Here is an 18,059-nt window from a genome sequence, read left to right as displayed (position 1 = left end):
GTTTGACTTTGTGGTCTTTTTCTCTTCATAACAGGTTCTTTTCCAAAGCTGTCTTTCAAGTAACATCTTGGGAGAGTAAAAAGCATCTTTCAGAAGAACAGAAACTCTAACAAGGCCTGTTTGATCTGAGCAGTCTGTGTTGTAAGCTCAGAACAGGGCCTAAGGCTTCCAGAGCACAGGTAGGATGACAAAACCATTTGCTTAGAGAGCTGGTTTTCCCCTGTCTGCCACTGAAACAAATAGCAGTCAACTCCTGCTGGAGTCAATTCCTCCTGGAAACCTCCTACCAGGGAATAGGCACCATTTTGAAATGGGCTTCTAACCTCTATGTCCTGGAAGGAAACTGGAGTAAGAGGAGGATCATACAGCAGTCAGTCCTGCCAGGACAGATTTGCAGTGAGGAAAGGAATGGGATTTAGCAGAACTGAAAGAAAATTGAAGCTGGAGTACAGTGTTTTCTCCTAGGCATACCGCAGATTAGATCACATTTCTGCCCATTTCTTTATCGGTGCTAACTAGTTCTGGCTCTTTCATTTTGTGCTTTACAGTTTGAGAGCTATGGAAAACCTGCCTTCTGCAGAAGTCACAGGCCAGTCAGCAGGGAATGTTGGATGTGGGATAAGTACAATTCTTGGGCCTTTTGCTTTGTTATGACTCACCCTGGAAATTGTTGTGTGGTCAAGAACCATTGACACCTGCCTCACATGTGAGCACCTTCTGTTTGTATTTCTCCGTTTTACCTCACAAATATAGTGATTTTAGAGTGATGTCAGTTACTGTTACTTATTGGCATTGAACACTTTAAGCTGTCACTGCATCTACACTTGCAATACATAATGCAAAGGTATAAATAACTGCATAGCATCCCTGTGAGATAAGTATGTACTGTTGGCTATTAAATAAGGAGAAGGTTGTGACACAGAAAGATTTAAAGGCAAAGCTTGGCTCCCTTGAATTGAGGGAAGATTCCCTTAGATTTAATGTGGTGGGTAGATTCTTAAGGACTTGATTACACTCAGAACGAGTTTATCAGAAGATTCTGCATCTATGAGTAAAGATCTGGTTTTCTTGACTTCCAAGGCTGGGCTTTAAATAACTGCAGTATCATCCATTCTGTCTCTTCCACATCTACCTATATGTTGTGTAGGAAAGACTAGAAGTCCTGGAATTTTCTTTGCAAGTTTGTTTTATGCATATCTTTTTCAAAGGTCTGTGCTTCAGCTGAACTGCAAAGCAAACGGAAGTCTTTGGTGTTTCACCTTTGCTTGCCTAGTGTTTATTTTGTGTGTATTCCGTGCCCCTAATGAAAATAGAACTCACAAGGAAATAAATCAGAGATTGATCAGTTTTATTGGTGCCTAAGTTCAGTGTGAATCGCCATCTAGTGTGTATTTAAGACATAGCATAATGCAGGGACCTTTTTAAATCAAGGTGATAAAGTGTTCTCAAAACACCTTCTAAGTAGTGGCGTTTTATTTATGTAAGCATGCAAAGTAAAATATAAAATTTACAGGTATCAAGAGATAGATATTTAGAAAAGGACTGGCAAGTAAAAGTTTAGAAGTGAGAGATGACATTCATTCATCAGCTGACAAAGTAGAGGACAAAGATTATAATGAAAAGACAGTGCACAATCTCTTTGCCAGAAAAGAAGGAACACTTATTTTAAGAATCACATAAAATAATGGGGAAAAACGAGGACATGCAAACAACCTATTTATTGAAGCTGCTTTGCATTCCTTTATCCGACATCACAGAGAGTGTCCAATACCTGTCTGTTTTTAAAGGTGTTTTCTTTCACTTTAGATGACTGATTCCTGTAGGTGTGCATCTGATTTTTTTCCCCACTGCCTGATAAAAGATCATTTATCATGAGAACATTTATTAAATCATGGAGTCTTCGGTGTTTGCAGATTCTCAGGTCACCTTGCAGATTATTCTGTGGATGCAACAGGTTTCTTACATCTGAGATTATTTCATATTATGACTCTTAAAACCAGTGCAAAAAGGAACTGCCAGAATATTTCAACTTTGCAAGTGATGTCTTAAATGAGTGGTCACAACTGGAAAAGGTAGTATTTTTCTTTTACTTCATAGGCATTGGAACAACTCTGAGATGATACAAATCAATTTTCCTGATGGATACTGGGTAATATTAACTGCAGTGTGGAATGCACTATTTTATTTTCTAGTTGCCAGGGATTATATTTGCTTGGTCTGGAGTTATTTTGGATTAAAATGAAACCTTTTAAGGTTTGTCATCTGATTTTTAATATCTTCTGTTTGCCTTTTAGGATGAAAGACAACCAGTAAATCCAGCTTTTTGGTGGGTAAATGATGAGGGAGAGGAGGTGAAGTGGAGCTTTGAAGAGTCGCGATTTCTGTCTAAGAAAGCAGCTAATATACTTTCCTGAGGCATGTGGTTTGCAAGAGGAGATAGTTGTAGCAGTTCTGCCTCATGTTCCTGAATGAAGGCTATTGAATGTAGCCTGTATGTGAATAGGTGAGTAAACTTTCTGATCTCTTGGATGTGGAAAGAAAATAAATAGAGGATATAAAAAAATATGCTAAATTAATTTGAAAAAAATGTAAGCAGGAGTATGCTGCTGTCCCCTGTACAATTCAGCTTTTGCATAGAAGGAGAATTGGCAGGAACCAAAGTGACATTGTACTAGGTCCTAAACAGACATAGTCTAGTTAAACAGCATCCTCAGTTGACGCTAGTGAGGATTGAATGGTTACAATCTAAGGCCAGATTTGACCAGATGCATTGTCAGTGTGGACAGTTTTAATGCAGCAAGTTATATGACTAGACTGGTTAGTAATTCAGTATAATTTTTTTTTTTGCTCTGCTCTTACAGTTTTGCAAACTCTTAGGAGGAATTTGATGCATTGCATTTTTAGGCAGCTAAACATCCTTGATGGAACAATTCAGCATCAACAGGGATGTGATCAAGTACTTTTGTGCCACTTTTAAGCTCTGTGATTCTTGCAGTTTGTAAATGGGGCTAAGTCTCTAGGGAATCCAATTGTATTGTACCCAGGATTTTCTGGACTATGATGTGGAAATATCATTCAGTATCTCACTGCCTCAGTTTCCCAACTGTAAAATTTGGTAGACACCTCTGAAGGTGCAAGAAGACTGAAATCAGTCTGTAACTCAAGTATATTGAAATCATTGGAGAAGGAGGTATAGAACTGCACTAAATTGATTCTCTCCCTCACCCCCTGCCTCCTGAAAATGTGATTTCAGTCACATTGTACTCAGTATCCAAAGTTACGTTTCTTCACATTACAAAATGAATCCAAGCTTGAAGGATACGTTGACTGAGCAATGTATATAAACTGCCTGACCCCAGTCTATTTATCCCATATCAGAGGTATTAATTCCCTATTGAAATGAATAATGGCATTATTCCAGATGTAAATGTAATCCAAATGCTGGCCTTAAAATATATTTAATTAAGGGGATGATAATCTCAACACTTCCTTCCTGAGTTACAAATCATGAAGGAAGTGCTCAAAAACACTCTAAATCTAGATCTTACTCATGATCTAGATACCTTTAATATGGATGACACAAAACTCAACATCAATGTTGCAGGATTTGGAAGTCTTTCGACGGCAAATGGTCGCTGGTCTTTCCTAGGCCACAAATTCACCCAAACTCAGCCTTCAAACATGAGTTATACTTGACTCCAGTTTCTCAGAGAATAAGTTTTTGGCAAGTAGCTTTTCTATGGCTGGGGTCATGTCCTGTGAACATAATAAAGAGAAATGGTCAATTTTCTGAATTGCTTATTGCCATTTTCCAGGAATTGTCTTTATTCCAGGAACATCCCAATTAACTGCCAAAGACATCTTATACAGACTTCAGGCTTCGAAGGCCAAATGCATCGTTACCAATGATACACTGGCACCCGCAGTGGAATCATGCCTGACCACTAGTTTCTGAAAAGCAAACTGATAGTAGCCAAAGGGAGCAGAGATGAGTGGCTGAACCTCAAAGAACTTGTTGTGTGAGTATCCAGCTGTTTTACCATCATCCCTGTGAGGTGAAGGAAGCTGTATCAGTCAGGTGACTTTGCTGAGTTTGGGGATTAATTTCTAAAATACAAAGGAGTTAGATTTTCGCATCCGTCTGCCAACTCACTGTAATCGCTGCACTAAGTACAAATGCTGCCAACACAATTTTTGGGAGCTGTATTCGGGTTTTTCAGCTTCTCCTTACTCAGCAGCCTGCCAGCTTTTAAAAGCTTTCTGATTCTACTGTTATCACAAGACAAGCACACCCAGTACTAATCCTGCAGTTGTTTTGTGCTTTTCTTCTAAAGCCCAGCCTAATGCCTCTTGAATTCAATGAGAAGATACCCATTGCCAGCTCTCGGTGCTCAGCTAACATGACATCAGTTATTTCTTCCCTTGACTATCTTGGTAGCCCAGGCAGTCTGAATTGTTCATCAGTCTCTGGAACATAAATGGTATAATACATGTCTAAGACTGCCTTACCTGGCATAATAGGCTGAATATGTCCCCCACTGGCTTCAGACTGGGAGACAGTATGTGTTGAGGCAGAAGTTGCTTTTGCATCTACCTGCTGTTCCATAACAAGCACCTTGAGTGCCCTTGCAAAATAGTTGTAGGCAAAGTCACTGGAATATGCTGTAGTTGCTCACATCTTGAAAGTTATGGCATACAGAGTGCACTTGTGAGCAAAATGTGCTTGATAACTCTTGTGTGGTATGTAATGCAAGGTTTATTTAGTGAGATCACATAGTTTTGGGCCATTTTCCTGTTTGTCTCATAAACCTTAAAAAAGTACTGCTTCCTTTGTGAAAAACTACGTGTAGTAGCTGTCGTATGTACTATTTCTTCTGAAGGGTGACATCTGACGACCATAAATGTGTCAAGACAAGGAGTCAAGACCCAATGATGATCTATTTTACCAGGGGAAGTACAGGCTCTCCAAAAATGGTGGCACAGTCCTCACCGCAGTTATGGCATCAGATTTGCAACCAGTGGTATGTATACCTTGCAGTTTCTTCTAGTGTCTCAATTAAGTGACATGGTCACAATTAAATTGAAAATATGAGCATGAAAACTCCAGTAAATGTAGGCATTTCATGAGTGTAGGATCTTGCTGCTTCCTCACCTTTCCAGTTTCATGGTGAAACCCTCATTAAAAGCTTCTTGGAGACCCAGTTGAGATCATCAAGCACAGTGTCCTGTTGCTCAGAGGGCTGACTGCGGAGTAGCAGTAAGAATAGCGTGCTTATAGCAAAACCAGAAAAGTAAAGTGCTTTATTATGTAAACCTTCCTTGAGAACCAAAGCAACCTTGGACCATAGCATTATACCTTAGAAGCTACAGCACAGTTTGAATCTGTGGCTTGGCACTGATTTACTTTCATTTAACACCTTTCTTTTATTTATGTTTCCCAAGGAGTGAGAAATTTGAATGAAAATCAAAGAATACATTTCCCAAGGCATTCTGAGTTGGAACCTGATGGTACAGAGTCTGTAGAAGTAGAGAAATAAGCTGTGATTTAGCTGATGTCTCTAATCCACAAGGTGGGGAAAGCCTACTTGAAATGATCTGTTTTTTTGATCTAGATCCAGATTCTGCAACTCAAACCAAAGATGTTTTGCACTATTCAGAAAAGCAAACGCTGGAGATGTTAAACAGGAGGGAATGAAGGGAAATAAGAGAATGTTTAAGACTCTCTTCAACTCTTACAGACTTTCTAAAGAGCCCTACTTGCTGGCACCACATCTTCTAATGGAAGCCTCCTCCCCTTTCCTTTAATTATGCTATGGCTTGTGCCCGAGTCTCTCATACTATATGAAGCATTTTTTTTTTTTCATCTCTCTTTTATCATCAGGTATTAGAGGAACTTGACTTCTTCAGATATAATGTGGAATAGCTCTGATACTAGCTGGGTAAAGTCAGCTTGGAGCAGTGTTTTTGCACCATGGATCTGTGGATCATGTGTCTTTGTGCACAACATGCCACAGTTTAAACCAGCTGTTATTGCAGAGGTAAGCGTAACATTTTATACTGTGAGTTTTATTTCCCTTTTGCATAAATGAAGCAAACAAGCTGGGCTCCAGTGCATAGGTATCCACTGCTCTGTAGCAGCAGGGATAATACTTCCTACATCTCAAGCAGTCATCCCTTCCTTTGATGCCCAGTTAAGCTAAAGAAGCAAAGGTTTTCCTTCCTGGTTAGGCCATATGACATGGCTACAGTGTAGAGAAGATGTGGTGAAAGATGCAGGGTAAAAAGAACTCAGGATCACTGCTGTCTTGACCCATACTTAGCTTAAAGTTCACTTCAGGTATGGATTTCCAGCTACTTTGGGCTCAGGGTGAGCATGGGCCAGTAATCAGAGTGTGGCATGGACCTTAATCAGGGCCCTGTTACCCTGAGTTTTCAATGAGTTGCCAGAATGCCTATCAGGTCTTTCATCCTGATGAAAGCCAACCCTGGTTTATCAGAGAGTTCAGGTTCTGTGCTCCTATTTAGCTTTCCGTTTGCTCTAGAAAATTCTCAGTGTCTTATTTGAGCTTGGATGTGGGCACATAACTGAGCTTTCCATGAACATCTGATGTGCTTGTTCAGATTTCTCCTTTTTTGTCATCTCTTCCAAGAAAATGCCTTTGCTCACTCTTCTTCCAGCAAAAAAAACTACTTCCAGTGACACAGAGATAAACGACATTATCCTCAGTGGTAACCCAAGCAAGCTAGGAGTCCAATCCAGGACTGTTTAACAGGATGATTATATTGTAATTTCCAAAGTAGCTTATGAAGTTTTAGCCATACTTACTTTGAAAGTTGAGGGAGGCTGCTCAGTTAAGACCATTCACTGCTCTTTTCAGAAGTTAAGAAAATTATTTCATTTGCTATTCATCTCAAGCTACAAGTTCACAAGTTTGAAACACTGTGTATCTGTAGGGGAACCACTCAATCCTGAAGTGATGGCGAAGTGGAAAATCCAAACAGGGTTGGATATCTATGAATGTTACGGCCAGACTGAAACAGTATGTTTGCATTTATTCTTGCAGTGTATCCTTTCAAAGGTAACAATACCAGAGGCACAATGTGCTTGATAAATCAATGGAAAAGGTGAGAATCATTTAAATGAACTTTTTAAAAAGAGGCTATGTATAATTATGATTATATAGTTCCAAGATCAACTAGCTGCATATTTTAAAGTTTATAGGAAATACTATGACTACAGAGTTCAGCTCCCTGCAAAAACTATGCCAGAGATTAGCTCGGATCAAATAACTTGTAGTAGATCCCTTCATCATCTTTACTTAAAAGGCAAAACTAAAACTATAATTTGTTCTGGGTATCAATTTGGACTGTCCAAGGTTTTAATGAAAAATATTAAATCCGTTCACATCCCAGACTCCTCTCTAAGTGAACGTTAACGAAGCTATTAAGAGTCAGATTTCAGGCATTCTCTCCTCTTACACTTGATAGGTCCCAAATTAATTGTCCTGTTACTGAAATAAGATCTGTAATTTCACATCTGCTGTCTTGCAAATTCAAGTGTGTGCAGAAGAACCCACTGGCTCAGACTGAGCACAAGAAACCTCATTCCACTTGTCTGACCTGAAATGCCTCTCAGCACCTCTCTGATGTGCTGGAGAACCACAGTGCTTTAGTCCTGATTCAGCCCTTGTCACGACAAAGTTATGAAGAGGTGTCGTGCCTAATGCAAACAATGATTAAGTATACAAGATGTTGCGCAAATAAAAAAAAAAATCTATTATGCGGGTGACAATATGTGCTAATATGCAAAGAATGGAAATTAAACCTGGCTCTTCCGGGAAAAGCTTTCCCCCATGTGATGTACAGGTATGTTGATATGTCTCATCTGAGCTCAGCACCCTCAAGTATAGATGATCATATGGCTTTGTGGAAGTGGCAACGCTAATCTAACGTTACGATTTGAATGGGAATGCTCTACCCACTGAAAGCAGAACTGGCTTAAAAAAACATGTCAGAAGAATGGCCATTTTGGTTCAGGTCAAAGGTCCATCTAAGCTAGTAATCAGTCTGTTGTGGTGTCGAGTTGTAGCACATACTTAAGAAAACACTAGAATCAGGAAAATAAAAAGATATTCTCCATTGCATTTGAACTATCATGTTGAATAAGCTTTAGGGAACCTATCTATGTGTTCAATCCCCTTCTGAACCACCATAATCTTTGGATATTTTAGCATCCTCAAACAACAACTTGCACAAAATGATTGCTGATTCTGTGATAAAAAACTTCTTTTGGTTCAGTACTATTCAATTTTTCATCATGTCTTCTGTTGTCAAGGTTTTTTCCTGTATAATCTAGACCTGATAGATCAATGTAGATAATGAAGTTTTTCCTGTAGTTCACCCCAGTTGGGTTTTGGTCTTGAAAGTTAGGGGAAAAGTTTCCGTTGACAGGAGGTTATTGTGGTAACCCCCTACAATGATAGGTAATTTCTCTAAAGAGAGTGGGTTCTACATTTTAGCAATTTGCTGAATGGATGGGCATTTTGATAGAGCACACTCTTTTTCCCCTAGAGCATGAATCCATATGTACACAAATGCTCTTTTCCCCCTCTCACATATTTCCGCCGCAAAACTGCTAATTAATGTGGCTCTGTTTTTTTTTTTTTAATTGAAGACATAAAAGAGTATTGAACATACTCATTTTGAGAACAACTTAAAAATTGTCTTGATCATTATTAGCACCACTGCAAGGTAAATGCATTACTACATTTCACTAACAATTGGATAAATATTTTGAAATGTTTGATTTTTGTCATGATAAACCAGAGAAAACGGCTGCCTCTGTGTGTGGAAATCTTTGTCACTGGGAACAGAGGGTTTATGGATGAAGAAGGATATGACTGGTTTGTTGGAAGAGCTGATGATATAATTGATTCTTCTGGGTAAGTCAGTTGCTTTTAGATTTGCTCAGTTACCTGTTAATGATGCTCTGCTTTATCACAAAATTCAATCTGGAAAGACCAATTGAATGGCTAGCTTGCTACGGCTGTCATATCTGCATTTTCTCCTAGGTATTGTATTGGCACATTTGAAGTCCAAAGTGCATTAATACAACACCCTGCAGTCTCAGAATCAGCTGTTGTCAGCAGTCCTGATCCAGTGTGAGGGCAAGTAAAAAGAAAGAAAGGAAAAATATAGAAAAAAAAAATGCACTTTATTCTAAGCATCAAGTTCCTTATATGTACTAGGCTTCCCTGGAATTAAATATATTGCAGATTTTTAAAATTAAAATGGGTTGAAAAAATTTTAAACACTTACCTTGACCTTGGAATCTCAGAATTATTTCCCTGTTTGCAGGGTTTGATGTGGGAAAAAAGTTTGGCTTTTCAGATTTATTGTGGCATCTTTCTGTCTAAGAAATGGAATTTGGATTATTTCTCTTTTTGTCAGTAAGCATGTGGTGGCAATGATATCCACAGTGTTTAATTTTTCTTTTTATATTTTTCAACTTCGCCACATTTCTTTGAGCCTTGGTATGAGATTTGCAGCTGTCTTTTTTTTTCTGTGCTACTACTTTTTGAAAGTTTAGTAGTGTATAAAGTTAAGAAGGAAAGAAAGTGGAAAAATGGCAAAAAATCCTATGCTGCAGAATATGTGCTTCATAACATTGCATTCTGTAATAAACAGCCAATGAAAACGGAAATGAAAAATATCAAATTTTTGCATTTCTGAATTTTGATACTGAGTTTTGGCAACAAAATGTATCCCTTTATTCCCATGTCTGGGAAGTTAATGGAGTCCCTTAACTTTTGTGGCACAGGTGGTCAAAACCTTCATTGTTTTAGTTCCTGCTTTTGTATCACACAATTCAGCAACATGTAAAGAGGGTGACCGCACCTTACAAGCATCCGAGGAAGGTAAGTACACCACAAAAAGACAGTTCTTCTAATTGTATCAAAAATTAAACAGTTTTTGTCCTGCTTCAGCTTTTTTTCAACTGCATTCTGACAACCACTCTGACCATAGTTAACTAAAATAAGACTAAATTACAGGGTCTGTTGCAGCTGTAGCCTTGGGTTCACTGGATGTGCTAGAAAGCACCCAAAGGGGGGAAATGGTAATGTAACTTACCTTTATCAGGGTCCAGTCTTTCTTTCATGAAATGCTATGGTTTTCACAGTGACTCAAATGGACAAAGTGCTCAGCTTTTATCAATTCTTCACTTGAGCTCTGTTCAGACTCTCAGCCAAAGCAAAGGAGAAATTCATGCTGGCCTCAGAGGGATTGGAATCCATCCCTTACAACCTGGAAAGACACCAGTTCCTCCCTGTCTTGACAGTGGAAGCACTCATCTCTTCAGGATTGTGGTACTTGTCCCTGCAAGTCGGTTTTAAGGTGTGTGGTAAGGAATTTCACCGTCCCAGCCCTAAGCTGTGCAGCTTCCCATTTTTTAAGCCAGCAATAAAAGTGTAGCTTTCCTTGCACCTAGGAGATTAATCATAATGTATTTGGCTAAAAGTGAGCATTTTTGCCTTTCAAGTGGAGTTTGTTCAGGATCTGCCAAAGACAGTTACTGGGAAATCCAGAGAAAGGTTCTAAGGAACAAAGAGTGGGGAATAACATGATCAGGAAACTGAGAGAAAATTCCCATCATCCATACCAGCCATAGCATATCACACTTGGGATGTGGTCATGACCCAGAGCACTAGCAGAGCATATGGAAAAACAAGCAGTGGGAAAAAAAAAAGGAGACAGCACTCATATATCTTGAGGATGTGTAGTGTTAGAACCACTTTTGCCATAGACCTACAAGTTTTCAGAAGGGAGAAGGTGCAAGTATGTGGAATGGGAGAGAGAAGGGAGAGATCTGGGAGCTTACAAGGTTTAATTTTTTTATGGGAACTAGTGTAAACAGCTTCCTGGGGAAAAAAAAAGTGTAACTACAACACTTTGGTAATTACAAATAAATGAGAAATTAATAAAAATAATCTTTATCCTTTAGTGGGTATCAGCAGTGAAGTGATATTCTTTCTTCAAAAACTGATACTCTTTCTTCAAAAACTATCACTGTAACATTCCCAAATTCTTTCTGAGTGGAAGGAGAAAGACATATTATTTAATTCTCTTCATCTGGATAAATTTGTGATCTACTTAAATGGTTAAAGTGGATGAAAAGAGAAGATACAAAGTGCTTTAGGTTAAAGTGCAAATTATGCACAATTAACAGTGGTGTAAATGATTACAAGGAAAAGGTTATTCCACAGAAAGAATTGTGCTGCCTGGTCTGTTTGTGCAATGTTCTGTTCTCATTACTTGAAAAGAAGCAAATGATAAAGTAGAAAGGATTTCACACCAAATCCTTTTTGACAGAACGTTCAGGTTTCACGTCTCCAGATAAAGGCTAATCTTTACAGTTCTCATTTGGAAAACATGTCCTGAAAGCTGAATGAACCGAATGAAGAGGATCTACCCCAGCCAGCTCTCAATATATACTGTCCACAACAAACAGGTCAGGAAAATGTTGTTTGAATTCCTAGTGTTGTTGATCATTGAGAAGCAACAGATGGTACTAAATTAGGAAAAATAATTTCTGATTCTTGCAGCAGTTCAGAGGACTTTGCCATTATTGGGTCTTTTCCTCAATTTTCTTACTTCATTTTCACCTCTAAGTTTTCAGGTAGAAAAGGTGCTAAAAAACTGTCAAAGGCTCTCACAGCAAAATTTTGCAGACATTTTTGTAGACCATTAGGGAATCCTGGATTTAGAATGTTTTTCATCTCGCCAGTCTTGAATGCCATTTGCAGTCTCGAATACTGTTGCTGAATGTTCTTTCTCTCCTCTTTTCTTTAGAGGCTATTGTGTAGATTTTGTCATTGCAATGCTCTGAAATATGTAGATAGCTAAATCATAGAGCAGACTAAGAAATGAGAAAATTCTTCCTATGTTATTAAAAAGAATAATCAAAATGATTAGGCTTTTCTGCTAAAGGAATGAAAGTGGAGCCATTGTTCTTTTAATGTTAACGGTGGAGGTCACAACCTCAAAGAAAGGTTACGTTTAATGAAAAACTTGATATTTTTACTTACAGTTGTTTCCTTAAGTAAGAAGAAAATATGAAATGAATGTATATCCCAGAACATAAACCCCCTTAATTAATATCCATTTTCTATGGACATATTTAGGGAATATTTAGATTAATTTTTTCCACCAGGTCCTGTTAATTGAGTTTTGATTTAAAATGTAAGTACCATCTAAATAAGATTCTGCTCTATAATCCTAATCTGAAGTGGATGGTACTTAAGAACATAATAACACTTAATTTTATATCCATGTCCTATGATTCTTTCTCATGAGCAAATGATATCCTATAGCATTATTTACAGCTGGTCAGTATTTCTCTACCATAATCTCCATGTAGCATGGAGAACACTGTGAATTACTGTTGATTTTGACAAAGTATCTGCTGTAGGGGGAAAATCTGCATCCAGACTTTTTCATGCTGTCAGATATCACTGAAAAGATTAAGTTGTGCAAATTCTAGGTACTTGAGTTCGTTCTCCTGATAGGCAGATTAAATATTATTGTAACAGCTCCTGCTAAGGACTAAGGAAATAATTCCACTGTTAAGTAAGTTACTTTTTTCTTGGGGAATAAAATTTGGCCAAAACTGAGATCCATGCATCAGAGATGTAAGGATAAATTGTTACGGTTGAAGACACAGAACAAGAAGTAAATGAATAAAAAACAAACTTTAAAACCTGGGGCAAAGGGCAAAACTTCGGAGCTTCGCTCAGGCCACAGAAATTCCACATGGAAAATAATTTAATCAAGAGTTTACCTATAATTTTGTTCCTGTAAATCTGTGGATAGCTTCGTCCTTTGTAAGAACAGAAAAGTATCTGTGTTTCAGTAGTCACTCACCTAACCTTGTATTTAGTTTAGTAGCTTGTATTTAGTGCTTGAAAAAGGAAGATCAATAGATGGACCCAGCTTTTAGAATCATCATAGGCCTCCAGGACTCCAGTGGCTCCTGCTCTGACTGCAGGCTCTTGCAGACATGAGTCAGGTTTTATCCCATGTTTTATAATCTTAATGTGCACTTACGAGAAGCTTCTAAATAACATTAAAATTTTTAGAGTTGAGCACAGTTCTGAAGCAATCTTCTAGACTGCTGGGGAAAAAAAAATATAAAAAGAGAGAAAGAAAAAAAAAAGTAGCAATGGAAAGGAAGAAAGTTTTTTAGGATCATTATGGTAAGTACTGATGGAAGGGCGTGAACAAATCTAAAGTGTCTAAATCAAATTTGGGGACCTACATAAGGGATTACAGAAGTGGAGGTTCTTGGGATATGTGTGGTGAATGTATAGATCAGTCAGCAATTGTTCAAGCTAAAGCAATGAGAATCTTGATGGAAGTAGTCTGGAAACATCCTCCAGCTCCACGTGAAGGAAAAGGAGTAGAGAGTCAGCTACTGAATGCTTCGGTGTAGACACCAGTAACCTTCTTATAATGCAAACAATAACATCTGATGTTGTGTTTGACTAAGGATTGTTGTGGGCAATTAGCAGCCCCAAAGAACATGTCAAGAATTTATAAGGATCAGCTGAGCTACAGACAAGATGCCAGAGCAGTACAGTACATTAAGTCCTTAAAAAGCTGGTGGTAAAAAATATAAGAAAGCAGGAGGAGGAACTTCACATTTAATTGAACTGTTAAAAACATCAGTTTGTCTGTGACTAGCCTAATTGACTTCAATTAACAATTCATCAATTCATAACTGAGTTGCCTTTGGATACTCTCAAGGTCATTTTGGTTTTGTTGTTGCAGGATTCATAGCAACGATTCTGTTAATTTTTCTTTTGTAATCTACAGTGTCTACATACATCATCTTCTGCCATGAAGCTGTTGTTTAAATTACGGACTCTAAAATTCTTGTGGACTCTGAAGCCTCCTAATAGGACTTTCCATGGACATGCCAGGCTGCTTGCCTCTGATGTATATTCACAGTACGAGTCTGTCAGGCGAGGTGAACAGGAAATACCAAAGTACTTTAACTTTGCAAGTGACGTACTGGACAAATGGTCTGAGATTGAAAAGGTAGCTGATCTTTTGTTGTGCAGATGAGATACTTTTAGTTCTTTTGAAATGAGGTAGTTGGTTTCTTCATCAAAAAAATCAGTTGCCGAAACCAATTTTCATTAAGAAATGATACAAAATCTCATTCTTGCTTTATTTTAAGTGTCTTGGTGCTCTCTATGTAGGTAGAAAAATCAATGGTAGGTCCCTTTTTGACTTTGATTTAACCATGGAATGGCTGTGCTTATTCCTTCTGCATACTATAATATTAGATATTCACATAATAAAAATTCAGGTAACATAACAATAACATTGCATGCTAGGGATGATCCCACAAATGTTTAATTGCCTTGCTCTAAAGTGGATTCTGCATTTGTCCAGATGCCCTGTCTTGAGATACCACTTAACTCCCCTCTTCCTGAGCAACCAGACTAGAAAGAGTCCTGGAATACTGTGTTGTCCTGTTTTATTTTGTTCTCTGCTCATGCTGCTTCTGTTTAATAGTATTCCAAAACTCCATCCAGAATATCAGGAGTATTATGTGGAGTATTTCATGTTATCTGCCATTTTGTGGGAACATTAATGCTCAGCCTAAGGCTTAAACTGAAATAGGATTTGAGTCTGGAGGCAACTGAGCTGGTAAACATTTCATGTTCAGAAAAGGGGAATTTATTGGGAATACCTGAGTTTGATCCATAGCAAATCTTGATTCATTAAGGACAAGGGACAAATAATAGCTTGTATGCAAGTTGTGAAATACTCAGATCTTCCATATTTGCAGATATTTGTGCATTGTAATTTCATTGTCTTTCAGAAGCAAATTTTTTTGTTTTGAATCCCTATGTTTTGTAGGCTGGAAAGAGACCATCAAACCCTGCCCTTTGGTGGATAAACGGAAAAGGAGAAGAAGTGAAGTGGAGCTTTGAGGAGTTGGGGTTCCTGTCTCGGAAAGTGGCCAATGTGCTGACTAAAGTATGTGGACTGCAAAAGGGCGACCGAATTTTTGTGATCCTTCCGCGAGTCCCAGAATGGTGGCTGGTGCATGTGGCTTGCATGCGTGCAGGTCAGTGAGCATATCTGAGACTGGTTAATGCAAATCAGTTGAGAGGATCAGTAATTTATATTGTTTATAAAGAAAAAGTAATGTAATAATCTAGTGAGTGACCTAGCTACCAACTACTCAGGCAGTCCTGAAGGATTTGCACTAGGTGCCATAGGACAGGTGGCCTGTGCAGCAGGTGTGGAGATGACAGAAGGCAGGGAAGAGCCACGGAAGACATCAGATGGGTCCGCATTTCATTCCTTACAGGAGAGCACAAGCAGCTGCATTACTGTACTGTAACTGTTTGGCTTGGGAATGCAAATTCATCTGAGAGGTCAGTTTGGGAGTGGTTAATAGTTTAGGTTCTTAGAAAAGAATCAGATGTAAATGATGCCATCCCAAACTAACTTTATTGCTTTTCCAGGAATTGTCTTAATTCCAGGAATATCCCAATTATCAGCCAAAGACATATTATATCGACTCCAGGCTTCAAAGGCCATGTGTGTCATTACTGATGACAAACTGGCTCCTGCCGTGGATTCAGTAGCGTCTGAGTGTCAGTTTCTGAAAACCAAGCTAATCGTGTCCAAAGGCGCTAGGGAGGGATGGCTGAACTTCACTGACCTGTACAAGTGAGTATGAGTTACTGACACTGTAGTCACGATGCAGAAAGCAGATCTGTTCTCCACAAGCGTTCACTTAGAAGTAGTCATCAACTACAAATACTCATCAAATATGATCGTTAAGATGTTAATCATGACTGCTTGGTTACTGACAGTGGCCCTGTTCTGGGAAGTTTCTGTCCTGTTCTTAAGGGGAAGTCTGTCTTTGAGGAGAGTGTAACTCCACATTATTTTAGTCTAATTTGGTGAAAAGCTTCTGTGAAATTTATTTGGGTTAGCAGGGTAATACTTCATTACATTCCAAAGCCTGTGTAAAGTAACCATTGAAGTCACGATCGCATTCTCTGTTTTAAAGAAACCAACCTACTGACCATTCCTGCGTCAAAACAAAGCTTCAAGACTCAGTGTCTATCTTCTTTACCAGTGGAACCACAGGTTCTCCAAAGATGACTGAACATTCCCAGGGTAGTCTTGGTTTCAGACCCCTTTTAAGTGAAAGGTATGAAAGGTTTGAGCCTGGTTGAACATGGGATAATTGAAGCTGCATAGTAGAACTGACGAAAAATTACTGAATAAGAGTGTATGGCCCCAGTCCTCCCTCTGAAATCAGACTAGAAACTCCAGCAGATTTCTAGGGAAGTAGGATCATGCCCAGTGTTTCCATTTTTCAGTGAATATCTCTTACCCTTTCTTTATAGTGGTTCAAAGGACAGCTGTCAGCTGGGAATACTTTAGTGCACAGAACCAAGAGATACCAGGCTGTCTGGGCTGCAGAAAGCTTTGTGGGATGTATAGTTGAGCAGAGGCAGAGTTTATGTTCATTGCATCCTGGTCTCTCAGCAGCCATAGAACTGAAATACCTGGTGTCTAACACAGCATCCATGAATGCTGCTGTTCCAGGCCTATCTTCCTCCCTAGTGAAATTTGGACTCCTCTCTTTTGCTTACTCTGTCCTATGTTATGACTGACATCATATGTGTATGATACACATATGTGTGTGTATATATATATATAAAAGTATGCAAGCATATAGTTAGATGCTCTTTTATCCTAGAGCTAGCTCATCAAATAAGCTTATTCAGAGTGCCTAGTGCCTATGTATCTTGTTAGAAGTCTTGGGCTTGTTGGGGTTTTTAATTTTCTTTGTTTGTGGCTTGGGCTGGCTTTTTTAAGCAAAAATTTTTCATTATTTTTTCATTTTTTTCTGCTCTATCAGGTACTGGTTGGATTTGACTGCCTCGGACATGATATGGAGCACAGCAGACACAGGGTGGATACTAACTTCGCTGGCATCTGTTTTTGATCCCTGGGTTTTTGGATCATGCGTCTTTATACATAAGCTCCCACAAATTGAATCAGCAACCATCCTAAATGTAAGGAAAAATTAATAGAGATGTGTTAATCTGCAGAAAGGGTGCAAAAAAAAATTCTTAACACCATCCCTAGATTTCATGAGGATTGTGTCTATAGTTGTGTTTGAGATGCTGTATCCGTTGTGTAAAAGCCTCTATTTGCATTTTTAACATACACATGAAGGGCCAATCCTGTGGTTCATTTTGCTCATAGCTGAGCATGTGAATGAAAATCACCCAAAAGCAGCATTAATTGCTTGCCTTTTATTCCAGTGAATGCAGACTGAAACTGAAATGTTTTTCTGCCCACACTGGCCAAGATGAAAGAGAAAACTTCCCTATAATACAGAGATGGGCTTATTCTGCCCATGCTCCAAGCTGTGTGGTCTGGGTGTCATCTAGCCATGTTAGCATGGGATTTTGTCTGTTCAAATATACTGTGATTCTCTGCATATTACACCAACTGTAGGAGGGTTTCTTACCCAACAGAGAGGATCTGGTGTTTTTACATTAGGAGAAGAGCTGCTTTTGCCCCCTGTATCGCCTGTTTACTGTACATCCACAAGGCAGTTTTTTGTCTGAGCTTCATACGTCCATCTTGTTGTTTAACTTACTAGACTCTCTGCAGATTCCCCATTGACACGCTGGTTGGTGCTCCAACATTGTTCCGCATGCTGGTGCAAAATGATCTCTCCAGGTACATCAAGAAATTATTTACTAATGTTTAATTACCCTAACTAAACTTTAGTGATCTCCCACATCTAGCTGCTTGACCCAAAATAGGGTAGTAATTTACTTTAAAATATCCTTCATGAAAAGATAGTCTTACAAAACTTGTGGGTTTTGATGACTTTTATGATCAGAGAGAAACTTGCTGTTTTCCCTCAGAAATTTGAGACCTTCACTATGGAACTTGTGAGCAAATTCCTGAGGGTATGAATCATAGAATCATAGAATCTTTGGGTT

General features: G+C 38.7%; 1 protein-coding gene and 1 pseudogene across 1 annotated transcript; both read left to right on the top strand.

The window, feature by feature from the left end:
- Window positions 1-1,871: 1,871 nt before the first annotated feature.
- Window positions 1,872-10,625, top strand: LOC104626895 (annotated as a pseudogene).
- Window positions 10,626-13,896: 3,271 nt separating this feature from the next.
- Window positions 13,897-17,821, top strand: LOC104626894 (acyl-coenzyme A synthetase ACSM4, mitochondrial-like). The gene is made up of 6 exons (XM_010294925.1): window positions 13,897-14,097; window positions 14,929-15,139; window positions 15,543-15,750; window positions 16,097-16,240; window positions 16,958-17,114; window positions 17,711-17,821. The coding sequence occupies exons 1-6, from the start codon at window positions 13,897-13,899 to the stop codon at window positions 17,819-17,821; spliced, it is 1,032 nt and encodes a 343-aa protein (XP_010293227.1).
- Window positions 17,822-18,059: the final 238 nt, after the last annotated feature.

This window comes from Phaethon lepturus, unplaced genomic scaffold, assembly GCF_000687285.1.
Source record: "Phaethon lepturus isolate BGI_N335 unplaced genomic scaffold, ASM68728v1 scaffold30949, whole genome shotgun sequence".
NCBI classification, from domain to species: domain Eukaryota; kingdom Metazoa; phylum Chordata; class Aves; order Phaethontiformes; family Phaethontidae; genus Phaethon; species Phaethon lepturus.
This window is presented reverse-complemented; position numbering and strand designations above follow the sequence as displayed.

Excerpts from the sequence above, each read along its gene's own strand:
- LOC104626894 (XM_010294925.1), top strand. The coding sequence starts at position 13,897 with ATGAAGCTGTTGTTTAAATTACGGACTCTAAAATTCTTGTGGACTCTG. Across the intron at positions 15,140-15,542 it reads TGTGGCTTGCATGCGTGCAG|GAATTGTCTTAATTCCAGGA; the intron begins GTCAGTGAGCAT and ends TTGCTTTTCCAG. Across the intron at positions 16,241-16,957 it reads AGACCCCTTTTAAGTGAAAG|GTACTGGTTGGATTTGACTG; the intron begins GTATGAAAGGTT and ends CTGCTCTATCAG.